The following is a 23,758-nucleotide window of genomic DNA, read 5'->3' on the forward strand; positions in this document are numbered from 1 at the left end:
CCTGTCTGGTGTCAACGGTACAGGCTGGTGGCGGTGGGGGAATGGTGTGGGGAATGGCCCCATCCTGTCTGGTGTCAGCAGTACAGGCTGGTGGTGGAATGGTGTGGGGAATGGCCCCATCCTGTCTGGTGTCAACAGTACAGGCTGGTGGCGGTGGTGGAATGGTGTGGGGAATGGCCCCATCCTGTCTGGTGTCAACAGTACAGGCTGGTGGCGGTGGTGGAATGGTGTGGGGAATGGCCCCATCCTGTCTGGTGTCAGCAGTACAGGCTGGTGGCGGTGGGGGAATGATACCAATTGATCAACGTTTGACCCGAAGAATTGTACTGTGCTGTAGGCAAAGGGGGGTCCGACCCGGTACTGAAACCTTGACTTTTGAAGACCTTTAACAATAGTCTAGGTACCAGTCTGTTTCTCCTCTCTTGATGGAATCCATAATGCCCGGCTTGACAAGGACAATAGAGTAGACAAAAGCACTTAGAGATCTGGGACCTTTTTTAAAAGTACACGTGTCCTGTTCTGTCAGTCGTGTTAAATATCTGTCGTTGATGGTAATGGCTGACTTAACGTGAGATGTATCCTGTCTGTCTTGTCAGGTTTGGTATAGAGATGGTGTCCTGTGACCAGGAGGGGTTGAGCCAGGAGGAAGAAGACATCCCTCTGACCGAGGGGTTCCAGTGGGAGACGCTCTTCGGCCTCGGAGACTCTGGACCTTCCCTTGCCCCCGTGACTCCTCGCAAACGCAGCCTCTCGGAGAGCAGCGTGGCTCCTGACCGCTCGTCCGCCAACCTCTCCTCTCTCTTCGGGGGTCAGACCCAGGGTCAGGCGATGCCGGGGGAGAGGGCACCCAGAGATGGGGCTGGCAGGAAAGGGAAACTAAGCTCAGAGCAGCAAAGCTCCTCGTCCTTCGGAGACCCCGAGCAGCCTGAGGTGGAGGGGACACAGTGTGAGGGGACACAGTGTGAGGACAGAGCACAGAGAGAAGTACAGGGGCCACTAGCACAGGGGCCACCAGGGGCCCTGGTCCAGCAGAGACCTGACTCAGTGATGGGGGACAGCAGCTCCGGGACGGAGCAGAACGACACGCAGGGAGCCAGGACCAAACGACGAGCAGCTGGGGACATTCCTCATTTAGAGAGGAAGAATAAAAGAATGAAGGTCAAGTCCAAGAAAGGTGAACTCAGCACGCTGTCTATAATAATACGTGACGGCAGTCCAATCCAGATGGTCATGGCTCAGGTCCAAGTCTTTTTCTCGCTCAGTAAACCATTTTATTCTGTTGTATTGTTCTCCAGAGCGTGTGCAGTTGGAACAACTCCTGGCTGTGTCTCTCAGAGAGGAGGATCTGAGCCGGTCTCTACAGGGGGTCGACATCAGCCTGATCCAGGCCAGGGCTGCTCTTCAGACTGCCTACATGGAGGTCCAGCGCCTCTTAGTGGTCAAACAGCAGGTATTACATCTTCACCCCCAGCCTATAATAATAATAATAATAATAATATGCCATTTAGCACACGCTTTTATCCAAAGCGACTTAGTCATGTGTGCATACATTTTTTTTTTGTATATGGGTGGTCCCGGGGATCGAACCCACTACCCTGGCGTTACAAGCGCCGTGCTCTACCAGCTGAGCTACAGAGGACCACACTGGCCCTGTCGGATTCCATTCATTTCAGTTGAAAAATGACATCATTAATCCGAGTGACGATCATAAAGTCCTTGTCAGTGTGTGTGTCCCTACCATGTGGTGAGATCTGTTGGGACTAGAAACGGGAGGGAGCAGCTGTAGACAATATCCCCAGATAGAAATGGTCCATGATAACATGATAACGGCGAACTAACCCATCCAAAAGCCTTGGCCTGACTTCGTGTTATTGTTTTGATGGTCTCAGGTTTCCATGGAGATGAGCACTCTCAGAAGGAAGCGTATTGAGTTGCTCCAAGGGATCCAAGGTAAGACCCACCAGGCTTTAATGGATGAGTCTGGTGTAAGTATGGATTTGACATCTTGTCTTTTCTCACTATTTGAAATATGGGTATTGGGTAACTTGTTTTAAGCGTGTATGAACCTTTTGTAATGTCTTACAATACAGCTTTTAATATGTTCTGTTTTGGCTCTTGGTGTGTATCTCAGGTGGTGTCGAGAGCCTTTCCCTGCCCAGAGTGAAGAGCTGTGAAGAGGAGATGCCTTTAGAGATGCCCCCCTCCCTGCTGTCGTCTCTAACAGAAGCCCCTGTCCCCAGACCTAACCAGGTTCCCCTCTACCTCCCCCCCTGCTCCACGCCCCCCTCCCTGTCCCCTAGCCCCCACGCCCAGCCCCAGGCGGTCACACAGTCAGTAGTTGTGAAGCAGGAGCCTCTGTCCCCTGGTAGGGTGACCACTGAGACGGAGGCTGCAGAGAGCACAGTCACAGTCCACCAGCAAGTTCCTCACTGCCCCACGCCAGAGGCCACGCCAATCCGTACAGACCCTCGCACAGGTATGGCCTGTCAACACACACACACACAGAGACACAGAGACACAGAGACACAGAGACACAGAGACACAGAGACACAGAGACACAGAGACACAGAGACACAGAGACACAGAGACACAGAGACACAGAGACACACACACACACACACACACACACACACAGAGACACAGACACACACACAGACACAGAGACACAGACACACACACACACACACACACAGACACAGAGACACAGACACACACACACACACACACACAGAGACACACACACACACACACACACACACTAGTAAACGTTCATTCAGAAATGGCCTGAATTGAATCAGCTGTTTCTCATTCTCTCTTAGATTGTGCCCTCAGCTGCCAATCGGTCAGCGGGATGAGGTCTGAGCATCACAGAGCCAGCAGAGCGCTCTCTCAGGAGGACAGCGGCCTACCTGTAGGAGCATCTGCAGAATGGAAGGAACCCTCAGCAGGCTCACCAGACCTGGCCCAGTCGGTAGAGAGGGGTGTCCAGGTTACCAGAGAAGACAGGGGTAACTCCGAGCCCCACCCGGCCCCGCTGTCAGGCCCGTCCAGCCGCAAGAGCTCCAGGACCGGGGTCCAGGACCTAGAAACCTCCCCTGTCCTCGTCCTCTCCTCGCACACCTCCCCCGGCCTCCCTCCATCCCACGCTCCGCCCCAGGCGGAGGTGACGACCGTAAAGCGCGTGAGGAAGTTGAAGAAGAAGAGGGTGCTGAGGAAGGCCAAGGGGGCGGAGCAACAGCTTGACAACAGCGACACAGAACTGGAGGCGGAGACGACCCTCTCCCGACCCGTCAGACTCCTCCGCACCCGCAAGAAAGCCAGCGGAGGATCCCAGCCCCAGGTCACCACATCCACCTCCAGCCCGCCCGGAGCAGCAGAGGACAGGGGGGAGGTTAGAGTAGAGGCTCCAGGACCTCCAGGACCTCCAGCCACTAGGCCTGAGGAGAGGCAGGAGGACTCTGACTCCTCTCTAGAGATGGTAATGCTCCCCCAGGCAGCTCCAGCTGAGGTGGTTACCATCGACACCTCAGGCCCAGAGGATAGAGACATGGAAGTGTGCAGCATTGCCTCTCCACAGCCCCAGCCCACTGTCTTACCCCCAGCCCCAGCCTCAGCCCCAGACACACTGAAGACAGAGCCCCAGAAGCTGGCCTGCAATGAGGTCACCTCCACCAGCGAGATGGATGTCAGCTCTGTAGTCAGGACCTGTGAGAGGTGAGAGTGATATGTCCCGTACAGTTCTGGACAGATAAATTGGCACCGTTACACGTTTCTCAGATAATTCCCTATTTCTTCTAAAATAAGTTGAATGAAAAAAAATAAAGTTTTGGGATTTTCAACATTTCAGAACCAATTTTATTTTTGCCACCACTGCACTAGTACTTGGTTGAACAGCCTTTGGCCAAAATAACGGCAGACAAATGATTATTGTAGCCATCAATGAGCTTGCTGCAACTTCTAGTGGAAGTTTGGGCCACTCTTCAGCATCAAATTGCTCTAATTCAAAAAATGTTGGCCGACATTTTGCTAATTTTCTCATCTATGAAAAACATTTGATCTCCATACAGTTTTCTTTTTTCCAAAACTAGAATCGGTAACAGAGTGGACAGCGTATTGTAGACGTTACCCTTTGCCAAAGTTTCCAAAAATTGCGTTGTTTAGAAGGAGTGAAAGGGTGCATTGGGTTATTTCAGAGTAGGCGTTCCCTAACGGAAATATGCAAATACATGCTAGAACGCGCCAATAGGGTGTCACTAGCTCGTGCTTGGCTCTGCCCACCTCCTTGCTTGTCCTGCCCACTATGATTCATTTGCTCCCGTTGGTAACGACAGGCTGTGGTCTACCTTGGATTGGTTATAAAAAAATATTTGTTTCTGTGCTCTGAGCACGCAAATTGGAACATGGGAGGGTCGTCCCAAATGTAATGTATGCTACAAGGATCTTTTGTCCCCAATTATCTTAGCCAAAGGCTGTCCAAGTCCCAGCTCCGTGGTGCCAATCATTCTGTCCAAAGGCTGTCCAAGTCCCAGCTCCGTGGTGCCAATCATTCTGTCCAAAGGCTGTCCAAGTCCCAGCTCCGTGGTGCCAATCATTCTGTCCATGCCTTTCGTCTTTATTTTCTGAACTTAAGTTTACAAAAATAAACAATTTGGTTCTGCGATGTTGAAAATCCAATAACAAGGTGTGGAGTCCAAAAGTAGTTTTGAAATGTCTTATTTATTGTAGAAGAAATAGGAAGTTATTTCTGAAAAGTGGAAGGGTAGATGGATCTGTCTGGAACTGTCCTGGTAGTGCTGCTTTGACTGCAACTCTTATGCCTGTAAGAGTATTTTAGTTGACACTCCTATGCAACAGGAGGTGGTGGTGATCCACTGTTAATATTTAACAAAGGCTTCCGCTCATTTTAGTTTATCTGAGCATAGGTTAAAAAGGCTATAGATTAGGCTGTAGGTTAAAAGGCAGTAGATTAGGCTATAGGTTAAAAAGGCTATAGATTAGGCTGTAGGTTAAAAGGCAGTAGATTAGGCTATAGGTTAAAAAGGCTATAGATTAGGCTATAGGTTAAAAGGCTATAGATTAGGCTGTAGGTTAAAAGGTTATAGATTAGGCTATAGGTTAAAAGGCAGCAGATTAGGCTATAGGTTAAAAGGTTATAGATTAGGCTGTAGGTTAAAAAGGCTATAGATTAGGCTATAGGTTAAAAGGCAGTAGATTAGGCTATAGGTTAAAAGGCAGTAGATTAGGCTGTAGGTTAAAAAGGCTATAGATTAGGCTGTAGGTTAAAAGGCAGTAGATTAGGCTGTATGTTAAAAGGCAGTAGATTAGGCTATAGGTTAAAAGGCAGTAGATTAGGCTGTAGGTTAAAAGGCAGTAGATTAGGCTATAGGTTAAAAGGCAGTAGATTAGGCTGTAGGTTAAAAAGGCTATAGATTAGGCTGTAGGTTAAAAGGCAGTAGATTAGGCTGTAGGTTAAAAGGCAGTAGATTAGGCTGTAGGTTAAAAGGCAGTAGATTAGGCTGTAGGTTAAAAGGCAGTAGATTAGGCTGTAGGTTAAAAGGCTATAGATTAGGCTGTAGGTTAAAAGGCAGTAGATTAGGCTGTAGGTTAAAAGGTTATAGATTAGGCTGTAGGTTAAAAGGCAGTAGATTAGGCTGTAGGTTAAAAGGCAGTAGATTAGGCTGTAGGTTAAAAGGCAGTAGATTAGGCTGTAGGTTAAAAGGTTATAGATTAGGCTGTAGGTTAAAAGGCAGTAGATTAGGCTGTAGGTTAAAAGGTTATAGATTAGGCTGTAGGTTAAAAGGTTATAGATTAGGCTGTAGGTTAAAAGGCAGTAGATTAGGCTGTAGGTTAAAAGGCAGTAGATTAGGCTATAGGTTAAAAGGCAGTAGATTAGGCTGTAGGTTAAAAGGCAGTAGATTAGGCTATAGGTTAAAAGGCAGTAGATTAGGCTGTATGTTAAAAGGCAGTAGATTAGGCTGTATGTTAAAAGGCAGTAGATTAGGCTGTAGGTTAAAAGGCAGTAGATTAGGCTGTAGGTTAAAAGGCAGTAGATTAGGCTGTAGGTTAAAAGGCAGTAGATTAGGCTGTAGGTTAAAAGGCAGTAGATTAGGCTGTAGGTTAAAAAGGCTATAGATTAGGCTGTAGGTTAAAAGGCAGTAGATTAGGCTGTAGGTTAAAAGGCAGTAGATTAGGCTGTAGGTTAAAAGGCAGTAGATTAGGCTATAGGTTAAAAGGCAGTAGATTAGGCTGTAGGTTAAAAGGCAGTAGATTAGGCTGTAGGTTAAAAGGTTATAGATTAGGCTGTAGGTTAAAAGGCAGTAGATTAGGCTGTAGGTTAAAAGGTTATAGATTAGGCTGTAGGTTAAAAGGCAGTAGATTAGGCTGTAGGTTAAAAGGCAGTAGATTAGGCTGTATGTTAAAAGGCTATAGATTAGGCTGTAGGTTAAAAGGCAGTAGATTAGGCTGTATGTTAAAAGGCAGTAGATTAGGCTGTAGGTTAAAAGGCAGTAGATTAGGCTGTAGGTTAAAAGGCAGTAGATTAGGCTGTAGGTTAAAAGGCAGTAGATTAGGCTGTAGGTTAAAAAGGCTATAGATTAGGCTGTAGGTTAAAAGGCAGTAGATTAGGCTGTAGGTTAAAAGGCAGTAGATTAGGCTGTAGGTTAAAAGGCAGTAGATTAGGCTGTAGGTTAAAAGGTTATAGATTAGGCTGTAGGTTAAAAGGCAGTAGATTAGGCTGTAGGTTAAAAGGCAGTAGATTAGGCTGTAGGTTAAAAGGCAGTAGATTAGGCTGTAGGTTAAAAGGCAGTAGATTAGGCTGTAGGTTAAAAGGCTATAGATTAGGCTGTAGGTTAAAAGGCAGTAGATTAGGCTGTAGGTTAAAAGGTTATAGATTAGGCTGTAGGTTAAAAGGCAGTAGATTAGGCTGTAGGTTAAAAGGCAGTAGATTAGGCTGTAGGTTAAAAGGCAGTAGATTAGGCTGTAGGTTAAAAGGTTATAGATTAGGCTGTAGGTTAAAAGGCAGTAGATTAGGCTGTAGGTTAAAAGGTTATAGATTAGGCTGTAGGTTAAAAGGTTATAGATTAGGCTGTAGGTTAAAAGGTTATAGATTAGGCTGTAGGTTAAAAGGCAGTAGATTAGGCTGTAGGTTAAAAGGCAGTAGATTAGGCTGTAGGTTAAAAGGCTATAGATTAGGCTGTAGGTTAAAAGGCAGTAGGTTAAAAGGCTATAGATTAGGCTGTAGGTTAAAAGGCAGTAGATTAGGCTGTAGGTTAAAAGGCAGTAGATTAGGCTGTAGGTTAAAAGGCAGTAGATTAGCCTATAGGTTAAAAGGCAGTAGATTAGGCTGTAGGTTAAAAGGCTATAGATTAGGCTGTAGGTTAAAAGGCAGTAGATTAGGCTGTAGGTTAAAAGGCAGTAGATTAGGCTGTAGGTTAAAAGGTTATAGATTAGGCTGTAGGTTAAAAGGCAGTAGATTAGGCTGTAGGTTAAAAGGCAGTAGATTAGGCTGTAGGTTAAAAGGTTATAGATTAGGCTGTAGGTTAAAAGGCAGTAGATTAGGCTGTAGGTTAAAAGGCAGTAGATTAGGCTGTAGGTTAAAAGGCTATAGATTAGGCTGTAGGTTAAAAGGCAGTAGATTAGGCTGTAGGTTAAAAGGCTATAGATTAGGCTGTAGGTTAAAAGGCAGTAGATTAGGCTGTAGGTTAAAAGGCAGTAGATTAGGCTGTAGGTTAAAAGGCAGTAGATTAGGCTATAGGTTAAAAGGCAGTAGATTAGGCTGTAGGTTAAAAGGCAGTAGATTAGGCTGTAGGTTAAAAGGCAGTAGATTAGGCTGTAGGTTAAAAGGCAGTAGATTAGGCTGTAGGTTAAAAGGTTATAGATTAGGCTGTAGGTTAAAAGGCAGTAGATTAGGCTGTAGGTTAAAAGGCAGTAGATTAGGCTGTAGGTTAAAAGGCAGTAGATTAGGCTGTAGGTTAAAAGGCAGTAGATTAGGCTGTAGGTTAAAATGCAGTAGATTAGGCTGTAGGTTAAAAGGCAGTAGATTAGGCTGTAGGTTAAAAGGCAGTAGATTAGGCTGTAGGTTAAAAGGCAGTAGATTAGGCTGTAGGTTAAAAGGCAGTAGATTAGGCTGTAGGTTAAAAGGCAGTAGATTAGGCTGTAGGTTAAAAGGCAGTAGATTAGGCTGTAGGTTAAAAGGTTATAGATTAGGCTATAGGTTAAAAGGCAGTAGATTAGGCTATAGGTTAAAAGGCAGTAGATTAGGCTGTAGGTTAAAAGGCAGTAGATTAGGCTGTAGGTTAAAAGGCAGTAGATTAGGCTGTAGGTTAAAAGGCAGTAGATTAGGCTGTAGGTTAAAAGGCAGTAGATTAGGCTGTAGGTTAAAAGGCAGTAGATTAGGCTGTAGGTTAAAAGGCAGTAGATTAGGCTATAGGTTAAAAGGCAGTAGATTAGGCTGTAGGTTAAAAGGCAGTAGATTAGGCTATAGGTTAAAAGGCAGTAGATTAGGCTGTAGGTTAAAAGGTTATAGATTAGGCTGTAGGTTAAAAGGTTATAGATTAGGCTGTAGGTTAAAAGGCAGTAGATTAGGCTGTAGGTTAAAAGGCAGTAGATTAGGCTGTAGGTTAAAAGGCAGTAGATTAGGCTGTAGGTTAAAGGCAGTAGATTAGGCTGTAGGTTAAAAGGCAGTAGATTAGGCTGTAGGTTAAAAGGCAGTAGATTAGGCTGTAGGTTAAAAGGCAGTAGATTAGGCTGTAGGTTAAAAGGCAGTAGATTAGGCTGTAGGTTAAAAGGCAGTAGATTAGGCTGTAGGTTAAAAGGCAGTAGACCAGCGTCCAACCCCAAGCTTCCAGACCCTCTGCCCCTAGCTCCCCTGCCCCTAGCTCCCCTGTCCCTCTGCCCCCAGCTCCCCTTCACCAGCTCCCCTGTCCCTCTGCCCCCAGCTCCCCTGCCCCTCTGCCCCCAGCTCCTCTGCCCCCAGCTCCCCTGTCCCTCTGCCCTAGCTCCCTGTCCCTCTGCCCCCAGCTCCCCTGCCCCTCTGCCCCCAGCTCCTCTGCCCCCAGCTCCCCTGTCCCTCTGCCCTAGCTCCCCTGCCCCTCTGCCCCCAGCTCCCCTGCCCCTCTGCCCCCTGCCCCTCTGCCCCCAGCTCCCCTGTCCCTCTGCCCTAGCTCCCCTGTCCCTCTGCCCCCAGCTCCCCTGTCCCTCTGCCCCCTGCCCCTCTTCCCCCAGCTCCCCTGTCCCTCTGCCCCTAGCTCCCCTGTCCCTCTTCCCCTAGCTCTCCTGCCCCTAGCTCCCCTGTCCCTCTGCCCCTAGCTCCCCTGTCCCTCTGCCCCTCTGCCCCTACCTCTGCCCCTAGCTCCCCTGTCCCTCTGCCCTAGCTCCCCTGTCCCTCTGCCCTAGCTCCCCTGTCCCTCTGCCCTAGCTCCCCTGTCCCTCTGCCCCCAGCTCCCCTGTCCCTCTGCCCTAGCTCCCCTGTCCCTCTGCCCCTAGCTCCCCTGTCCCTCTGCCCCCAGCTCCCCTGTCCCTCTGCCCCTAGCTCCCCTGTCCCTCTGCCCCCAGCTCCCCTGTCCCTCTGCCCTCTGCCCCCAGCTCCCCTGTCCCTCTGCCCTAGCTCCCCTGTCCCTCTGCCCCTAGCTCCCCTGCCCCTAGCTCCCCTGTCCCTCTGCCCCTAGCTCCCCTGCCCCTAGCTCCCCTGCCCCCAGCTCCCCTGTCCCTCTGCCCCCAGCTCCCCTGTCCCTCTGCCCTAGCTCCCTGTCCCTCTGCCCTAGCTCCCTGTCCCTCTGCCCCCAGCTCCCCTGTCCCTCTGCCCCCAGCTCCCCTGTCCCTCTGCCCCAGCTCCCCTGTCCCTCTGCCCCTAGCTCCCCTGTCCCTCTGCCCTAGCTCCCCTGCCCCTAGCTCCCCTGCCCCCAGCTCCCCTGTCCCTCTGCCCCCAGCTCCCCTGTCCCTCTGCCCCTAGCTCCCCTGTCCCTCTGCCCTAGCTCCCCTGTCCCTCTGCCCCTAGCTCCCCTGCCCCCCAGCTCCCCTGTCCCTCTGCCCCTAGCTCCCTGTCCCTCTGCCCCTAGCTCCCCTGCCCCCAGCTCCCTGTCCCTCTGCCCCTAGCTCCCCTGTCCCTCTGCCCCTAGCTCCCCTGTCCCTCTGCCCTCTGCCCCCAGCTCCCCTGTCCCTCTGCCCTCTGCCCCCAGCTCCCCTGTCCCTCTGCCCTAGCTCCCCTGTCCCTCTGCCCCTAGCTCCCCTGCCCCTAGCTCCCCTGTCCCTCTGCCCCTAGCTCCCCTGCCCCTAGCTCCCCTGCCCCCAGCTCCCCTGTCCCTCTGCCCCCAGCTCCCCTGTCCCTCTGCCCTAGCTCCCCTGTCCCTCTGCCCTAGCTCCCCTGTCCCTCTGCCCCTAGCTCCCCTGTCCCTCTGCCCTAGCTCCCCTGTCCCTCTGCCCCCAGCTCCCCTGTCCCTCTGCCCCTAGCTCCCCTGTCCCTCTGCCCTAGCTCCCCTGTCCCTAGCTCCCCTGTCCCTAGCTCCCCTGTCCCTCTGCCCCCAGCTCCCCTGTCCCTCTGCCCCCAGCTCCCCTGTCCCTCTGCCCTAGCTCCCCTGTCCCTCTGCCCCTAGCTCCCCTGTCCCTCTGCCCCTAGCTCCCCTGCCCCTAGCTCCCCTGCCCCCAGCTCCCCTGTCCCTCTGCCCCCAGCTCCCCTGTCCCTCTGCCCTAGCTCCCCTGTCCCTCTGCCCCTAGCTCCCCTGCCCCCAGCTCCCCTGTCCCTCTGCCCTAGCTCCCCTGTCCCTCTGCCCCTAGCTCCCCTGCCCCCAGCTCCCCTGTCCCTCTGCCCCTAGCTCCCCTGTCCCTCTGCCCCTAGCTCCCCTGCCCCCAGCTCCCCTGTCCCTCTGCCCCTAGCTCCCCTGTCCCTCTGCCCCCAGCTCCCTGTCCCTCTGCCCCCAGCTCCCCTGTCCCTCTGCCCTAGCTCCCCTGTCCCTCTGCCCCTAGCTCCCCTGTCCCTCTGCCCCTAGCTCCCCTGCCCCTAGCTCCCCTGCCCCCAGCTCCCCTGTCCCTCTGCCCCCAGCTCCCTGTCCCTCTGCCCTAGCTCCCCTGTCCCTCTGCCCTAGCTCCCCTGTCCCTCTGCCCCTAGCTCCCCTGCCCCCAGCTCCCCTGTCCCTCTGCCCCTAGCTCCCCTGTCCCTCTGCCCCTAGCTCCCCTGCCCCCAGCTCCCCTGTCCCTCTGCCCCTAGCTCCCCTGTCCCTCTGCCCCTAGCTCCCCTGTCCCTCTGCCCCTAGCTCCCCTGCCCCAGCTCCCCTGTCCCTCTGCCCCTAGCTCCCTGTCCCTCTGCCCCTAGCTCCCCTGTCCCTCTGCCCTAGCTCCCTGTCCCTCTGCCCCTAGCTCCCTGTCCCTCTGCCCCCAGCTCCCCTGTCCCTCTGCCCCTAGCTCCCCTGTCCCTCTGTCCCTAGCTCCCCTGCCCCTCTGCCCCTAGCTCCCCTGTCCCTCTGCCCTAGCTCCCCTGTCCCTCTGCCCCCAGCTCCCCTGTCCCTCTGCCCCTAGCTCCCCTGTCCCTCTGCCCCTAGCTCCCCTGTCCCTCTGCCCTAGCTCCCCTGTCCCTCTGCCCCTAGCTCCCCTGTCCCTCTGCCCCTAGCTCCCCTGCCCCTCTGCCCCCAGCTCCCTGTCCCTAGCTCCCCTGTCCCTCTGCCCCTAGCTCCCCTGCCCCTCTGCCCCCAGCTCCCCTGTCCCTAGCTCCCCTGTCCCTCTGCCCTAGCTCCCCTGTCCCTCTGCCCCCAGCTCCCCTGTCCCTCTGCCCCCAGCTCCCCTGTCCCTCTGCCCCCAGCTCCCCTGTCCCTAGCTCCCCTGTCCCTCTGCCCCTAGCTTCCCTTGTCCCCAGCTCCCCTGTCCCTCTGCCCCCAGCTCCCCTGCCCCCAGCTCCCCTGTCCCTCTGCCACCAGCAGCATCAAAGGAATGGGAGGTTTCTCATTCTTGACATGCCTGTCCTGTCTTCTCCTACAGTGAAGTCCAGCTGCCCCTGACGTCTGTCAATCTGTCCAAGACTTCCTCAGGTAGGTCACAGTACCCACACTGGTCCAATACTTCATCAGGTAGGTCACAGTACCCACACTGGTCCAAGACTTCCTCAGGTAGGTCACAGTACCCACACTGGTCCAATACTTCATCAGGTAGGTTACAGTACCCACACTGGTCCAATACTTCATCAGATAGGTCACAGTACCCACACTGGTCCAATACTTCATCAGGTAGGTCACAGTACCCACACTGGTCCAATACTTCATCAGATAGGTCACAGTACCCACACTGGTCCAATACTTCATCAGTTAGGTCACAGTACCCACACTGGTCCAATACTTCCTCAGGTAGGTCACAGTACCCACACTGGTCCAAGACTTCCTCAGGTAGGTCACAGTACTCACACTGGTCCAATACTTCATCAGATAGGTCACAGTACCCACACTGGTCCAATACTTCCTCAGGTAGGTCACATGATCTCACATGCTCAGGTAGGATAGGCTAGATCCAGACCAGAATAGTCCATTGGACCTGATAGTTACAATACCCAGACCCCCTTGCTGGTTCGTCTTCAACTAGACAGACAGCATGGTAATGGCCTGTGATAAATTATGGGCATATTTGTGAGTGTATATTTAACTAAGCAAATGGATGTCTACTATCAATCCCCCCCCCTCAAATGTCCCCCTCTGCATTTCAATAAGGACATTTGGAGTTGACTGAATTGAAATGGAATTAACCTTGTAAGCTTGTGGAGGAGAGAAGCTGTTTTGATATGTGTATATTTCAGTACATGTGCATCTCTGTCTTTCTAGATCTGTCTCTAGATGCGTCGTCAGAGCATGGGGAGGAGGAGCTGCCGTCTGAGGGGGTGTTTGAGGGTCACCAGGAGACTGTTAATGCCATGCAGGTCCACATGGGTCTGCTCTATACCTGTTCTGGAGACCGCACTGTTAGAGCCTTCAGCCTGGTGGTAAGTCCATGTCTCTCTGTCTGTCTGTCTGTCTGTCTCTGTCTGTCTGTCTGTCTGTCTGTTGCTGCCCTCACCATTATTTGACTACAAAGCATTTATATAAATGTCTTAGTTAATTTAGAAAACAAACTCAGACAAGACATTGACTTCTACATCATACCAAGTGAATTCTATCCAAAGGGACTGTCCTCTCTAACAGTCTGTCCTCTCTAACAGACTGTCCTCTCTAACAGACTGTCCTCTCTAACAGACTGTCCTCTCTAACAGACTGTCCTCTCTAACAGTCTGTCCTCTCTAACAGTCTGTCCTCTCTAACAGACTGTCCTCTCTAACAGACTGTCCTCTCTAACAGTCTGTCCTCTCTAACAGTCTGTCCTCTCTAACAGTCTGTCCTCTCTAACAGTCTGTCCTCTCTAACAGTCTGTCCTCTCTAACAGACTGTCCTCTCTAACAGACTGTCCTCTCTAACAGACTGTCCTCTCTAACAGTCTGTCCTCTCCCCTGCAGAGCCGTGAGTGTGTGGCTGTGTTTGAGGGCCACAGCACCAAGGTCAACTGTTTGCTGGTTTCTTCTGGACCAGGTCTACAACAACGCCTTTACTCTGGCTCCAGTGACCAGACAATCCGCTGCTACAGCCTCAGGGTAAGTAACTATACTACTAATACTACACTAATACTACTACACTAATACTACTACTACTACTACTACACCAATACTACTACACTAATACTACTAATGCTGCTGCTACTACTACTACTACTACTACTACTACATACTAATACTAATACTACTGCACTAATACTACTACACTAATACTACTACACTACTACACTAATACTACTACACTGCTACACTAATACTAATACTAATACTAATACTACACTACTCCTACTAGTGTGTTCTATGTTCTCTGACTGTGTTCTATGTTCTCCACAGTCCAGGGAGTGTGTGGATCAGTTCTCTCTCCCAGACCGGGTTCTTTGCCTCCACAACCGCTGGAAAGTTCTGTATGCTGGCCTAGCCAACGGCTCCGTGGTCACCTTCAGCCTCAAGGTCAGAACCAGAACTCTAGAACCGTCACTAGAACACCATCTAGAACACATTGTGTAAAACCGACAATAGAACACAGTCTAGAATGCATTGTAATCTAGAACACATTCTAGAACCCAACTGGAATTATAACATTATGGAACCACCCCAGTTACTACCAGAGGCTATTCTTCAAACACATTTTGAGATCTTATTTGTTATTTGTCGTATTTGTTTTTCCTGTGTTGTTGTTCTTGTTCAGACCAACAAGCAGCTGGATGTGTTCGAGTGTCACGGGCCGCGGGCGGTGAGTTGCCTAGCGACAGCCCAGGAAGGAACTCGCCGCATCCTATTGGTGGGATCCTACGACAGCACCATTAGTGTTCGGGATGCCAAGAGTGGCCTGTTGCTACGGACTCTAGAGGGCCACACCAAGACAGTACTATGTATGAAGGTGGTCAATGACCTGGTCTTCAGTGGCTCCAGCGACCAGTCGGTCCATGCACACAATATACACGTGAGTTATTGAAATACAATATTCAGTTCATGTTTGATAACCTAATAGAGTATATCTACATTTAGTTTTGTATAGAAGTCATTCTGATGAATAATGCTTGATTCATTGGCCTGGGTGTCTCTCTCTCTCTCTCTCTCTCTCTCTCCAGTGTTATTCATAGGGCTGTTGTAGTGACTGTATTACCACGAGTCATGACCGCAGTCACATTCCATGTGATTATTGAGTCACGGTATTCTCCTCTAATGCACTGTAGACATGCGTTAGTAGTAACCAACACGCTAACGGCCGTCAGGTCGCTAATGACCTGGTACTCAGCGCTCTATTGTCCCTCTAACCATCAGGTCCTAATGGCCTGGTACTCAGGGCTCTATTGTCCCTCTAACCATCAGGTCCTAATGGCCTGGTACTCAGCACTCTATTGTCCCTCTAACCATCAGGTCGTTAATGGCCTGGTACTCAGCACTCTATTGTCCCTCTAACCATCAGGTCCTAATGGCCTGGTACTCAGGGCTCTATTGTCCCTCTAACCATCAGGTCCTAATGGCCTGGTACTCAGGGCTCTATTGTCCCTCTAACCATCAGGTCCTAATGGCCTGGTACTCAGCGCTCTTTTGTCCCTCTAACCATCAGGTCCTAATGGCCTGGTACTCAGGGCTCTATTGTCCCTCTAACCATCAGGTCCTAATGGCCTGGTACTCAGGGCTCTATTGTCCCTCTAACCATCAGGTCCTAATGGCCTGGTACTCAGGGCTCTATTGTCCCTCTAACCATCAGGTCCTAATGGCCTGGTACTCAGGGCTCTATTGTCCCTCTAACCATCAGGTCCTAATGGCCTGGTACTCAGGGCTCTATTGTCCCTCTAACCATCAGGTCCTAATGGCCTGGTACTCAGGGCTCTATTGTCCCTCTAACCATCAGGTCCTAATGGCCTGGTACTCAGGGCTCTATTGTCCCTCTAACCATCAGGTCCTAATGGCCTGGTACTCAGCGCTCTATTGTCCCTCTAACCATCAGGTCCTAATGGCCTGGTACTCAGGGCTCTATTGTCCCTCTAACCATCAGGTCCTAATGGCCTGGTACTCAGCACTCTATTGTCCCTCTAACATCAGGTCCTAATGGCCTGGTACTCAGCGCTCTATTGTCCCTCTAACCATCAGGTCCTAATGGCCTGGTACTCAGCGCTCTATTGTCCCTCTAACCATCAGGTCCTAATGGCCTGGTACTCAGGGCTCTATTGTCCCTCTAACCATCAGGTCCTAATGGCCTGGTACTCAGGGCTCTATTGTCCCTCTAACCATCAGGTCCTAATGGCCTGGTACTCAGCGCTCTATTGTCCCTCTAACCATCAGGTCCTAATGGCCTGGTACTCAGCGCTCTATTGTCCCTCTAACCATCAGGTCCTAATGGCCTGGTACTCAGCGCTCTATTGTCCCTCTAACCATCAGGTCCTAATGGCCTGGTACTCAGGGCTCTATTGTCCCTCTAACCATCAGGTCCTAATGGCCTGGTACTCAGGGCTCTATTGTCCCTCTAACCATCAGGTCCTAATGGCCTGGTACTCAGGGCTCTATTGTCCCTCTAACCATCAGGTCCTAATGGCCTGGTACTCAGGGCTCTATTGTCCCTCTAACCATCAGGTCCTAATGGCCTGGTACTCAGGGCTCTATTGTCCCTCTAACCATCAGGTCCTAATGGCCTGGTACTCAGCACTCTATTGTCCCTCTAACATCAGGTCCTAATGGCCTGGTACTCAGCGCTCTATTGTCCCTCTAACCATCAGGTCCTAATGGCCTGGTACTCAGCACTCTATTGTCCCTCTAATCATCAGGTCCTAATGGCCTGGTACTCAGGGCTCTATTGTCCCTCTAACCATCAGGTCCTAATGGCCTGGTACTCAGGGCTCTATTGTCCCTCTAACCATCAGGTCCTATGGCCTGGTACTCAGCACTCTATTGTCCCTCTAACATCAGGTCCTAATGGCCTGGTACTCAGGGCTCTATTGTCCTTCTAACCATCAGGTCCTAATGGCCTGGTACTCAGGGCTCTATTGTCCCTCTAACCATCAGGTCGTTAATGGCCTGGTACTCAGCACTCTATTGTCCCTCTAACCATCAGGTCCTAATGGCCTGGTACTCAGCACTCTATTGTCCCTCTAACCATCAGGTCCTAATGGCCTGGTACTCAGGGCTCTATTGTCCCTCTAACCATCAGGTCCTAATGGCCTGGTACTCAGGGCTCTATTGTCCCTCTAACCATCAGGTCCTAATGGCCTGGTACTCAGGGCTCTATTGTCCCTCTAACCATCAGGTCCTAATGGCCTGGTACTCAGCACTCTATTGTCCCTCTAATGACTCTGACATCAATGCAAATAACAATCAAAAAATCACATCAAACACTTATCATCAAAACAGTATCATGCTTTTAAAACTCACCGTCAGGCTACATTTCTTTGACGTCACTGTGATCAATCCATTTGAAGAAAATAAAGTTCAACAACGGGTTGAAACTGAGTGTTTAAACATAGCTGTTGCTGATGTTGTTTCAAAGCCAAACACAATGAAATGGACAGCGGTTTCTGAGGTGATGATTCATTCAAAACATGTCACATGTTTCCTAGAGTCCCTTATCTGGTCACATGTTTCCTAGAGTCTCTTATCAGTAATTGTATAGATATTTATTGGCATGAGTGTTTTTCTCTCTCTCTCTCTGTCTCTCTCTCTGTCTCTCTCTCTCTCTAGACTGGAGAGTTGGTGCGGATCTATAAAGGACATAGTCATGCTGTCACAGTGGTGGCCATCCTGGGGAAGGTGATGGTCACTGCCTGTCTTGACAAACTGGTCCGCGTCTACGAACTACAGGTCAGTCCCCTCTCTCCAGCCTAACTGTAGAGTCTATGAACTACAGGTCAGTCCCCTCTCCAGCCTCACTGTAGAGTCTATGAACTACAGGTCAGTCCCCTCTCTCCAGCCTCACTGTAGAGTCTATGAACTACAGGTCAGTCCTCTCTCCAGCCCCAGTGTAGAGTCTATGAACTACAGGTCAGTCCCCTCTCTCCAGCCTCACTGTAGAGTCTATGAACTACAGGTCAGTCTCCTCTGTCCAGCCTCACTGTAGAGTCTATGAACTACAGGTCAGTCCTCTCTCCAGCCCCACTGTAGAGTCTATGAACTACAGGTCAGTCTCCTCTGTCCAGCCTCACTGTAGAGTCTATGAACTACAGGTCAGTCCTCTCTCCAGCCCCACTGTAGAGTCTATGAACTACAGGTCAGTCCTCTCTCCAGCCCCAGTGTAGAGTCTATGAACTACAGGTCAGTCCCCTCTCCAGCCCCACTGTAGAGTCTATGAACTACAGGTCAGTCCTCTCTCCAGCCCCACTGTAGAGTCTATGAACTACAGGTCAGTCCTCTCTCCAGCCCCACTGTAGAGTCTATGAACTACAGGTCAGTCCTCTCTCTCCAGCCCCACTGTAGAGTCTATGAACTACAGGTCAGTCCTCTCTCCAGCCCCACTGTAGAGTCTATGAACTACAGGTCAGTCCTCTCTCCAGCCCCACTGTAGAGTCTATGAACTACAGGTCAGTCCCCTCTCCAGCCCCACTGTAGAGTCTATGAACTACAGGTCAGTCCTCTCTCCAGCCCCACTGTAGAGTCTATGAACTACAGGTCAGTCCTCTCTCCAGCCCCAGTGTAGAGTCTATGAACTACAGGTCAGTCCTCTCTCCAGCCTCACTGTAGAGTCTATGAACTACAGGTCAGTCCTCTCTCCAGCCTCAGTGTAGAGTCTATGAACTACAGGTCAGTCCCCTCTCTCCAGCCTCACTGTAGAGTCTATGAACTACAGGTCAGTCTCCTCTCCAGCCCCAGTGTAGAGTCTATGAACTACAGGTCAGTCCCCTCTCCAGCCCCAGTGTAGAGTCTATGAACTACAGGTCAGTCCTCTCTCCAGCCCCACTGTAGAGTCTATGAACTACAGGTCAGTCCTCTCTCTCCAGCCCCACTGTAGAGTCTATGAACTACAGGTCAGTCCTCTCTCCAGCCCCACTGTAGAGTCTATGAACTACAGGTCAGTCCCCTCTCCAGCCCCACTGTAGAGTCTATGAACTACAGGTCAGTCCCCTCTCCAGCCCCACTGTAGAGTCTATGAACTACAGGTCAGTCCTCTCTCCAGCCCCAGTGTAGAGTCTATGAACTACAGGTCAGTCCCCTCTCCAGCCCCAGTGTAGAGTCTATGAACTACAGGTCAGTCCCCTCTCCAGCCCCAGTGTAGAGTCTATGAACTACAGGTCAGTCCTCTCTCCAGCCCCACTGTAGAGTCTATGAACTACAGGTCAGTCCTCTCTCTCCAGCCCCACTGTAGAGTCTATGAACTACAGGTCAGTCCTCTCTCCAGCCCCACTGTAGAGTCTATGAACTACAGGTCAGTCCTCTCTCCAGCCCCACTGTAGAGTCTATGAACTACAGGTCAGTCCCCTCTCCAGCCCCACTGTAGAGTCTATGAACTACAGGTCAGTCCTCTCTCCAGCCCCAGTGTAGAGTCTATGAACTACAGGTCAGTCCTCTCTCCAGCCCCAGTGTAGAGTCTATGAACTACAGGTCAGTCCTCTCTCCAGCCTCACTGTAGAGTCTATGAACTACAGGTCAGTCCTCTCTCCAGCCTCACTGTAGAGTCTATGAACTACAGGTCAGTCCCCTCTCTCCAGCCTCACTGTAGAGTCTATGAACTACAGGTCAGTCTCCTCTCTCCAGCCCCAGTGTAGAGTCTATGAACTACAGGTCAGTCCCCTCTCTCCAGCCCCAGTGTAGAGTCTATGAACTACAGGTCAGTCCCCTCTCCAGCCCCAGTGTAGAGTCTATGAACTACAGGTCAGTCCCCTCTCTCCAGCCCCAGTGTAGAGTCTATGAACTACAGGTCAGTCCCCTCTCTCCAGCCCCAGTGTAGAGTCTATGAACTACAGGTCAGTCCCCTCTCCAGCCCCAGTGTAGAGTCTATGAACTACAGGTCAGTCCCCTCTCCAGCCCCAGTGTAGAGTCTATGAACTACAGGTCAGTCCTCTCTCCAGCCCCACTGTAGAGTCTATGAACTACAGGTCAGTCCTCTCTCTCCAGCCCCACTGTAGAGTCTATGAACTACAGGTCAGTCCTCTCTCCAGCCCCACTGTAGAGTCTATGAACTACAGGTCAGTCCCCTCTCCAGCCCCACTGTAGAGTCTATGAACTACAGGTCAGTCCCCTCTCCAGCCCCACTGTAGAGTCTATGAACTACAGGTCAGTCCCCTCTCCAGCCCCAGTGTAGAGTCTATGAACTACAGGTCAGTCCTCTCTCCAGCCTCACTGTAGAGTCTATGAACTACAGGTCAGTCCTCTCTCCAGCCTCAGTGTAGAGTCTATGAACTACAGGTCAGTCCCCTCTCTCCAGCCTCACTGTAGAGTCTATGAACTACAGGTCAGTCTCCTCTCCAGCCCCAGTGTAGAGTCTATGAACTACAGGTCAGTCCCCTCTCCAGCCCCAGTGTAGAGTCTATGAACTACAGGTCAGTCCTCTCTCCAGCCCCACTGTAGAGTCTATGAACTACAGGTCAGTCCTCTCTCCAGCCCCACTGTAGAGTCTATGAACTACAGGTCAGTCCTCTCTCCAGCCCCACTGTAGAGTCTATGAACTACAGGTCAGTCCCCTCTCCAGCCCCACTGTAGAGTCTATGAACTACAGGTCAGTCCCCTCTCCAGCCCCACTGTAGAGTCTATGAACTACAGGTCAGTCCTCTCTCCAGCCCCAGTGTAGAGTCTATGAACTACAGGTCAGTCCCCTCTCCAGCCCCAGTGTAGAGTCTATGAACTACAGGTCAGTCCCCTCTCCAGCCCCAGTGTAGAGTCTATGAACTACAGGTCAGTCCCCTCTCTCCAGCCCCACTGTAGAGTCTATGAACTACAGGTCAGTCCTCTCTCCAGCCCCACTGTAGAGTCTATGAACTACAGGTCAGTCCTCTCTCCAGCCCCACTGTAGAGTCTATGAATTACAGGTCAGTCCCCTCTCCAGCCCCACTGTAGAGTCTATGAACTACAGGTCAGTCCTCTCTCCAGCCCCAGTGTAGAGTCTATGAACTACAGGTCAGTCCTCTCTCCAGCCCCAGTGTAAAGTCTATGAACTACAGGTCAGTCCTCTCTCCAGCCTCACTGTAGAGTCTATGAACTACAGGTCAGTCCTCTCTCCAGCCTCAGTGTAGAGTCTATGAACTACAGGTCAGTCCCCTCTCTCCAGCCTCACTGTAGAGTCTATGAACTACAGGTCAGTCCCCTCTCCAGCCCCACTGTAGAGTTGGTAGCCATGTGTCTGTTCCTCGACATTAAAGCCAGACTGTACAATCACCTGTTTTTTTTAATGGAGTAGTTAGTGCTCTGAATTTGATTTAACTCTTTCCCCCACAGTCACATGATCGTCTGCAGGTGTACGGTGGACACACGGACATGGTGATGTGTATGGCTATCCACAAGAGTATGGTGAGTCCTCTGTCCTCAGTCCAAATACACAGAAATAAAGAAAACATATCCGTTTATCACTGACGTTTCTCTGTGTTCTAGGTCTACACAGGTTGCTATGACGGCAGTGTGCAGGCGGTCAAACTGAACCTGATCCAGAACTATTACTGCAGGGTAAGACAGGAGACTGGGATGTGAAGGGGTCGGCTGGGTAAGACAGGAGACTGGGATGTGAAGAGGTCTGCTGGGTAAGACAGGGAACTGGGATGTGAAGGGGTCTGCTGGGTAAGACAGGGAACTGGGATGTGAAGGGGTCTGCTGGGTAAGACAGGGAACTGGGATGTGAAGGGGTCGGCTGGGTAAGACAGGAGACTGGGATGTGAAGGGGTCGGCTGGGTAAGACAGGGACCTGGGATGTGAAGGGGTCGGCTGGGTAAGACAGGGAACTGGGATGTGAAGGGGTCGGCTGGGTAAGACAGGGAACTGGGATGTGAAGGGGTCGGCTGGGTAAGACAGGGAACTGGGATGTGAAGGGGTCTGCTGGGTAAGACAGGGAACTGGGATGTGAAGGGGTCTGCTGGGTAAGACAGGGATCTGGGATGTGAAGGGGTCTGCTGGGTAAGACAGGGAACTGGGATGTAAAGGGGTCTGCTGGGTAAGACAGGGATCTGGGATGTAAAGGGGTCTGCTGGGTAAGACAGGGAACTGGGATGTGAAGGGGTCGGCTGGGTAAGACAGGGAACTGGGATGTGAAGGGGTCGGCTGGGTAAGACAGGGAACTGGGATGTGAAGGGGTCGGCTGGGTAAGACAGGGAACTGGGATGTGAAGGGGTCTGCTGGGTAAGACAGGGAACTGGGATGTGAAGGGGTCTGCTGGGTAAGACAGGGATCTGGGATGTGAAGGGGTCTGCTGGGTAAGACAGGGAACTGGGATGTGAAGGGGTCTGCTGGGTAAGACAGGGATCTGGGATGTGAAGGGGTCTGCTGGGTAAGACAGGGAACTGGGATGTGAAGGGGTCTGCTGGGTAAGACAGGGAACTGGGATGTGAAGGGGTCGGCTGGGTAAGACAGGGAACTGGGATGTGAAGGGGTCGGCTGGGTAAGACAGGGAACTGGGATGTGAAGGGGTCGGCTGGGTAAGACAGGGAACTGGGATGTGAAGGGGTCGGCTGGGTAAGACAGGGAACTGGGATGTGAAGGGGTCTGCTGGGTAAGACAGGGAACTGGGATGTGAAGGGGTCGGCTGGGTAAGACAGGGAACTGGGATGTGAAGGGGTCTGCTGGGTAAGACAGGGAACTGGGATGTGAAGGGGTCTGCTGGGTAAGACAGGGAACTGGGATGTGAAGGGGTCGGCTGGGTAAGACAGGGAACTGGGATGTGAAGGGGTCTGCTGGGTAAGACAGGAGACTGGGATGTGAAGGGGTCGGCTGGGTAAGACAGGGAACTGGGATGTGAAGGGGTCTGCTGGGTAAGACAGGGAACTGGGATGTGAAGGGGTCTGCTGGGTAAGACAGGAGACTGGGATGTGAAGGGGTCGGCTGGGTAAGACAGGGAACTGGGATGTGAAGGGGTCTGCTGGGTAAGACAGGGAACTGGGATGTGAAAGGGTCTGCTGGGTAAGACAGGGAACTGGGATGTGAAGGGTCTCTGCTGGGTAAGACAGGGAACTGGGATGTGAAGGGGCCTCTGCAGGGTAAGACAGGGAACTGGGATGTGAAGGGGTCTGCTGGGTAAGACAGGGAACTGGGATGTGAAGGGGTCTGCTGGGTAAGACAGGGAACTGGGATGTGAAGGGGTCTGCTGGGTAAGACAGGGAACTGGGATGTGAAGGGGTCTGCTGGGTAAGACAGGGAACTGGGATGTGAAGGGGTCTGCTGGGTAAGACAGGGAACTGGGATGTGAAGGGGTCGGCTGGGTAAGACAGGAGACTGGGATGTGAAGGGGTCTGCTGGGTAAGACAGGGAACTGGGATGTGAAGGGAATGTTCTACTACGTCGTTCTACTGGGATAACCAAGTTAATAATACTAAGTAGAGGATAGGTCTTTCTTTATGGCTCAGTAGTTTTAGTTGCTACTATGTCCCACATTCTGAACGGTGTGTTTGTTCAGTATCTTATGTCCCCCCCCGACTCCTCTCCTTCTAGTGGCATGGCTGTTCTCTGATCTAACTCCCTCCCCCCGACTCCTCTCCTTCTAGTGGCATGGCTGTTCTCTGATCTAACTCCCTCCCCCGACTCCTCTCCTTCTAGTGGCATGGCTGTTCTCTGATCTAACTCCCTCCCCCGACTCCTCTCCTTCTAGTGGCATGGCTGTTCTCTGATCTAACTCCCTCCCCCCGACTCCTCTCCTTCTAGTGGCATGGCTGTTCTTTGATCTAACTCCCTCCCCCGACTCCTCTCCTTCTAGTGGCATGGCTGTTCTCTGATCTAACTCCCTCCCCCCGACTCCTCTCCTTCTAGTGGCATGGCTGTTCTCTGATCTAACTCCCTCCCCCGACTCCTCTCCTTCTAGTGGCATGGCTGTTCTCTGATCTAACTCCCTCCCCCCGACTCCTCTCCTTCTAGTGGCATGGCTGTTCTCTGATCTAACTCCCTCCCCCCGACTCCTCTCCTTCTAGTGGCATGGCTGTTCTCTGATCTAACTCCCTCCCCCCGACTCCTCTCCTTCTAGTGGCATGGCTGTTCTCTGATCTAACTCCCTCCCCCCCGACTCCTCTCCTTCTAGTGGCATGGCTGTTCTCTGATCTAACTCCCTCCCCCCGACCCCTCTCCTTCTAGTGGCATGGC

At 51.6% G+C, this 23,758-nt stretch overlaps 1 protein-coding gene across 1 annotated transcript in view; it reads left to right on the forward strand.

Moving 5' to 3' along the window:
• Positions 1–23,758, forward strand: part of znf106a (zinc finger protein 106a) — a 56,192-nt gene that overhangs the window by 25,187 nt on the left and 7,247 nt on the right. The window contains 13 exon segments of the mRNA XM_041854126.2: positions 597–1,174; positions 1,296–1,450; positions 1,890–1,950; positions 2,132–2,476; positions 2,820–3,714; positions 11,965–12,014; positions 12,795–12,952; positions 13,460–13,594; positions 13,889–14,005; positions 14,244–14,498; positions 17,237–17,356; positions 20,921–20,992; positions 21,074–21,145. Of these exon segments, the coding sequence (XP_041710060.2) occupies positions 597–1,174; positions 1,296–1,450; positions 1,890–1,950; positions 2,132–2,476; positions 2,820–3,714; positions 11,965–12,014; positions 12,795–12,952; positions 13,460–13,594; positions 13,889–14,005; positions 14,244–14,498; positions 17,237–17,356; positions 20,921–20,992; positions 21,074–21,145 (3,013 nt within the window).

This window comes from Coregonus clupeaformis, chromosome 29 (assembly GCF_020615455.1).
Source record: "Coregonus clupeaformis isolate EN_2021a chromosome 29, ASM2061545v1, whole genome shotgun sequence".
Lineage (NCBI taxonomy): Eukaryota > Metazoa > Chordata > Actinopteri > Salmoniformes > Salmonidae > Coregonus > Coregonus clupeaformis.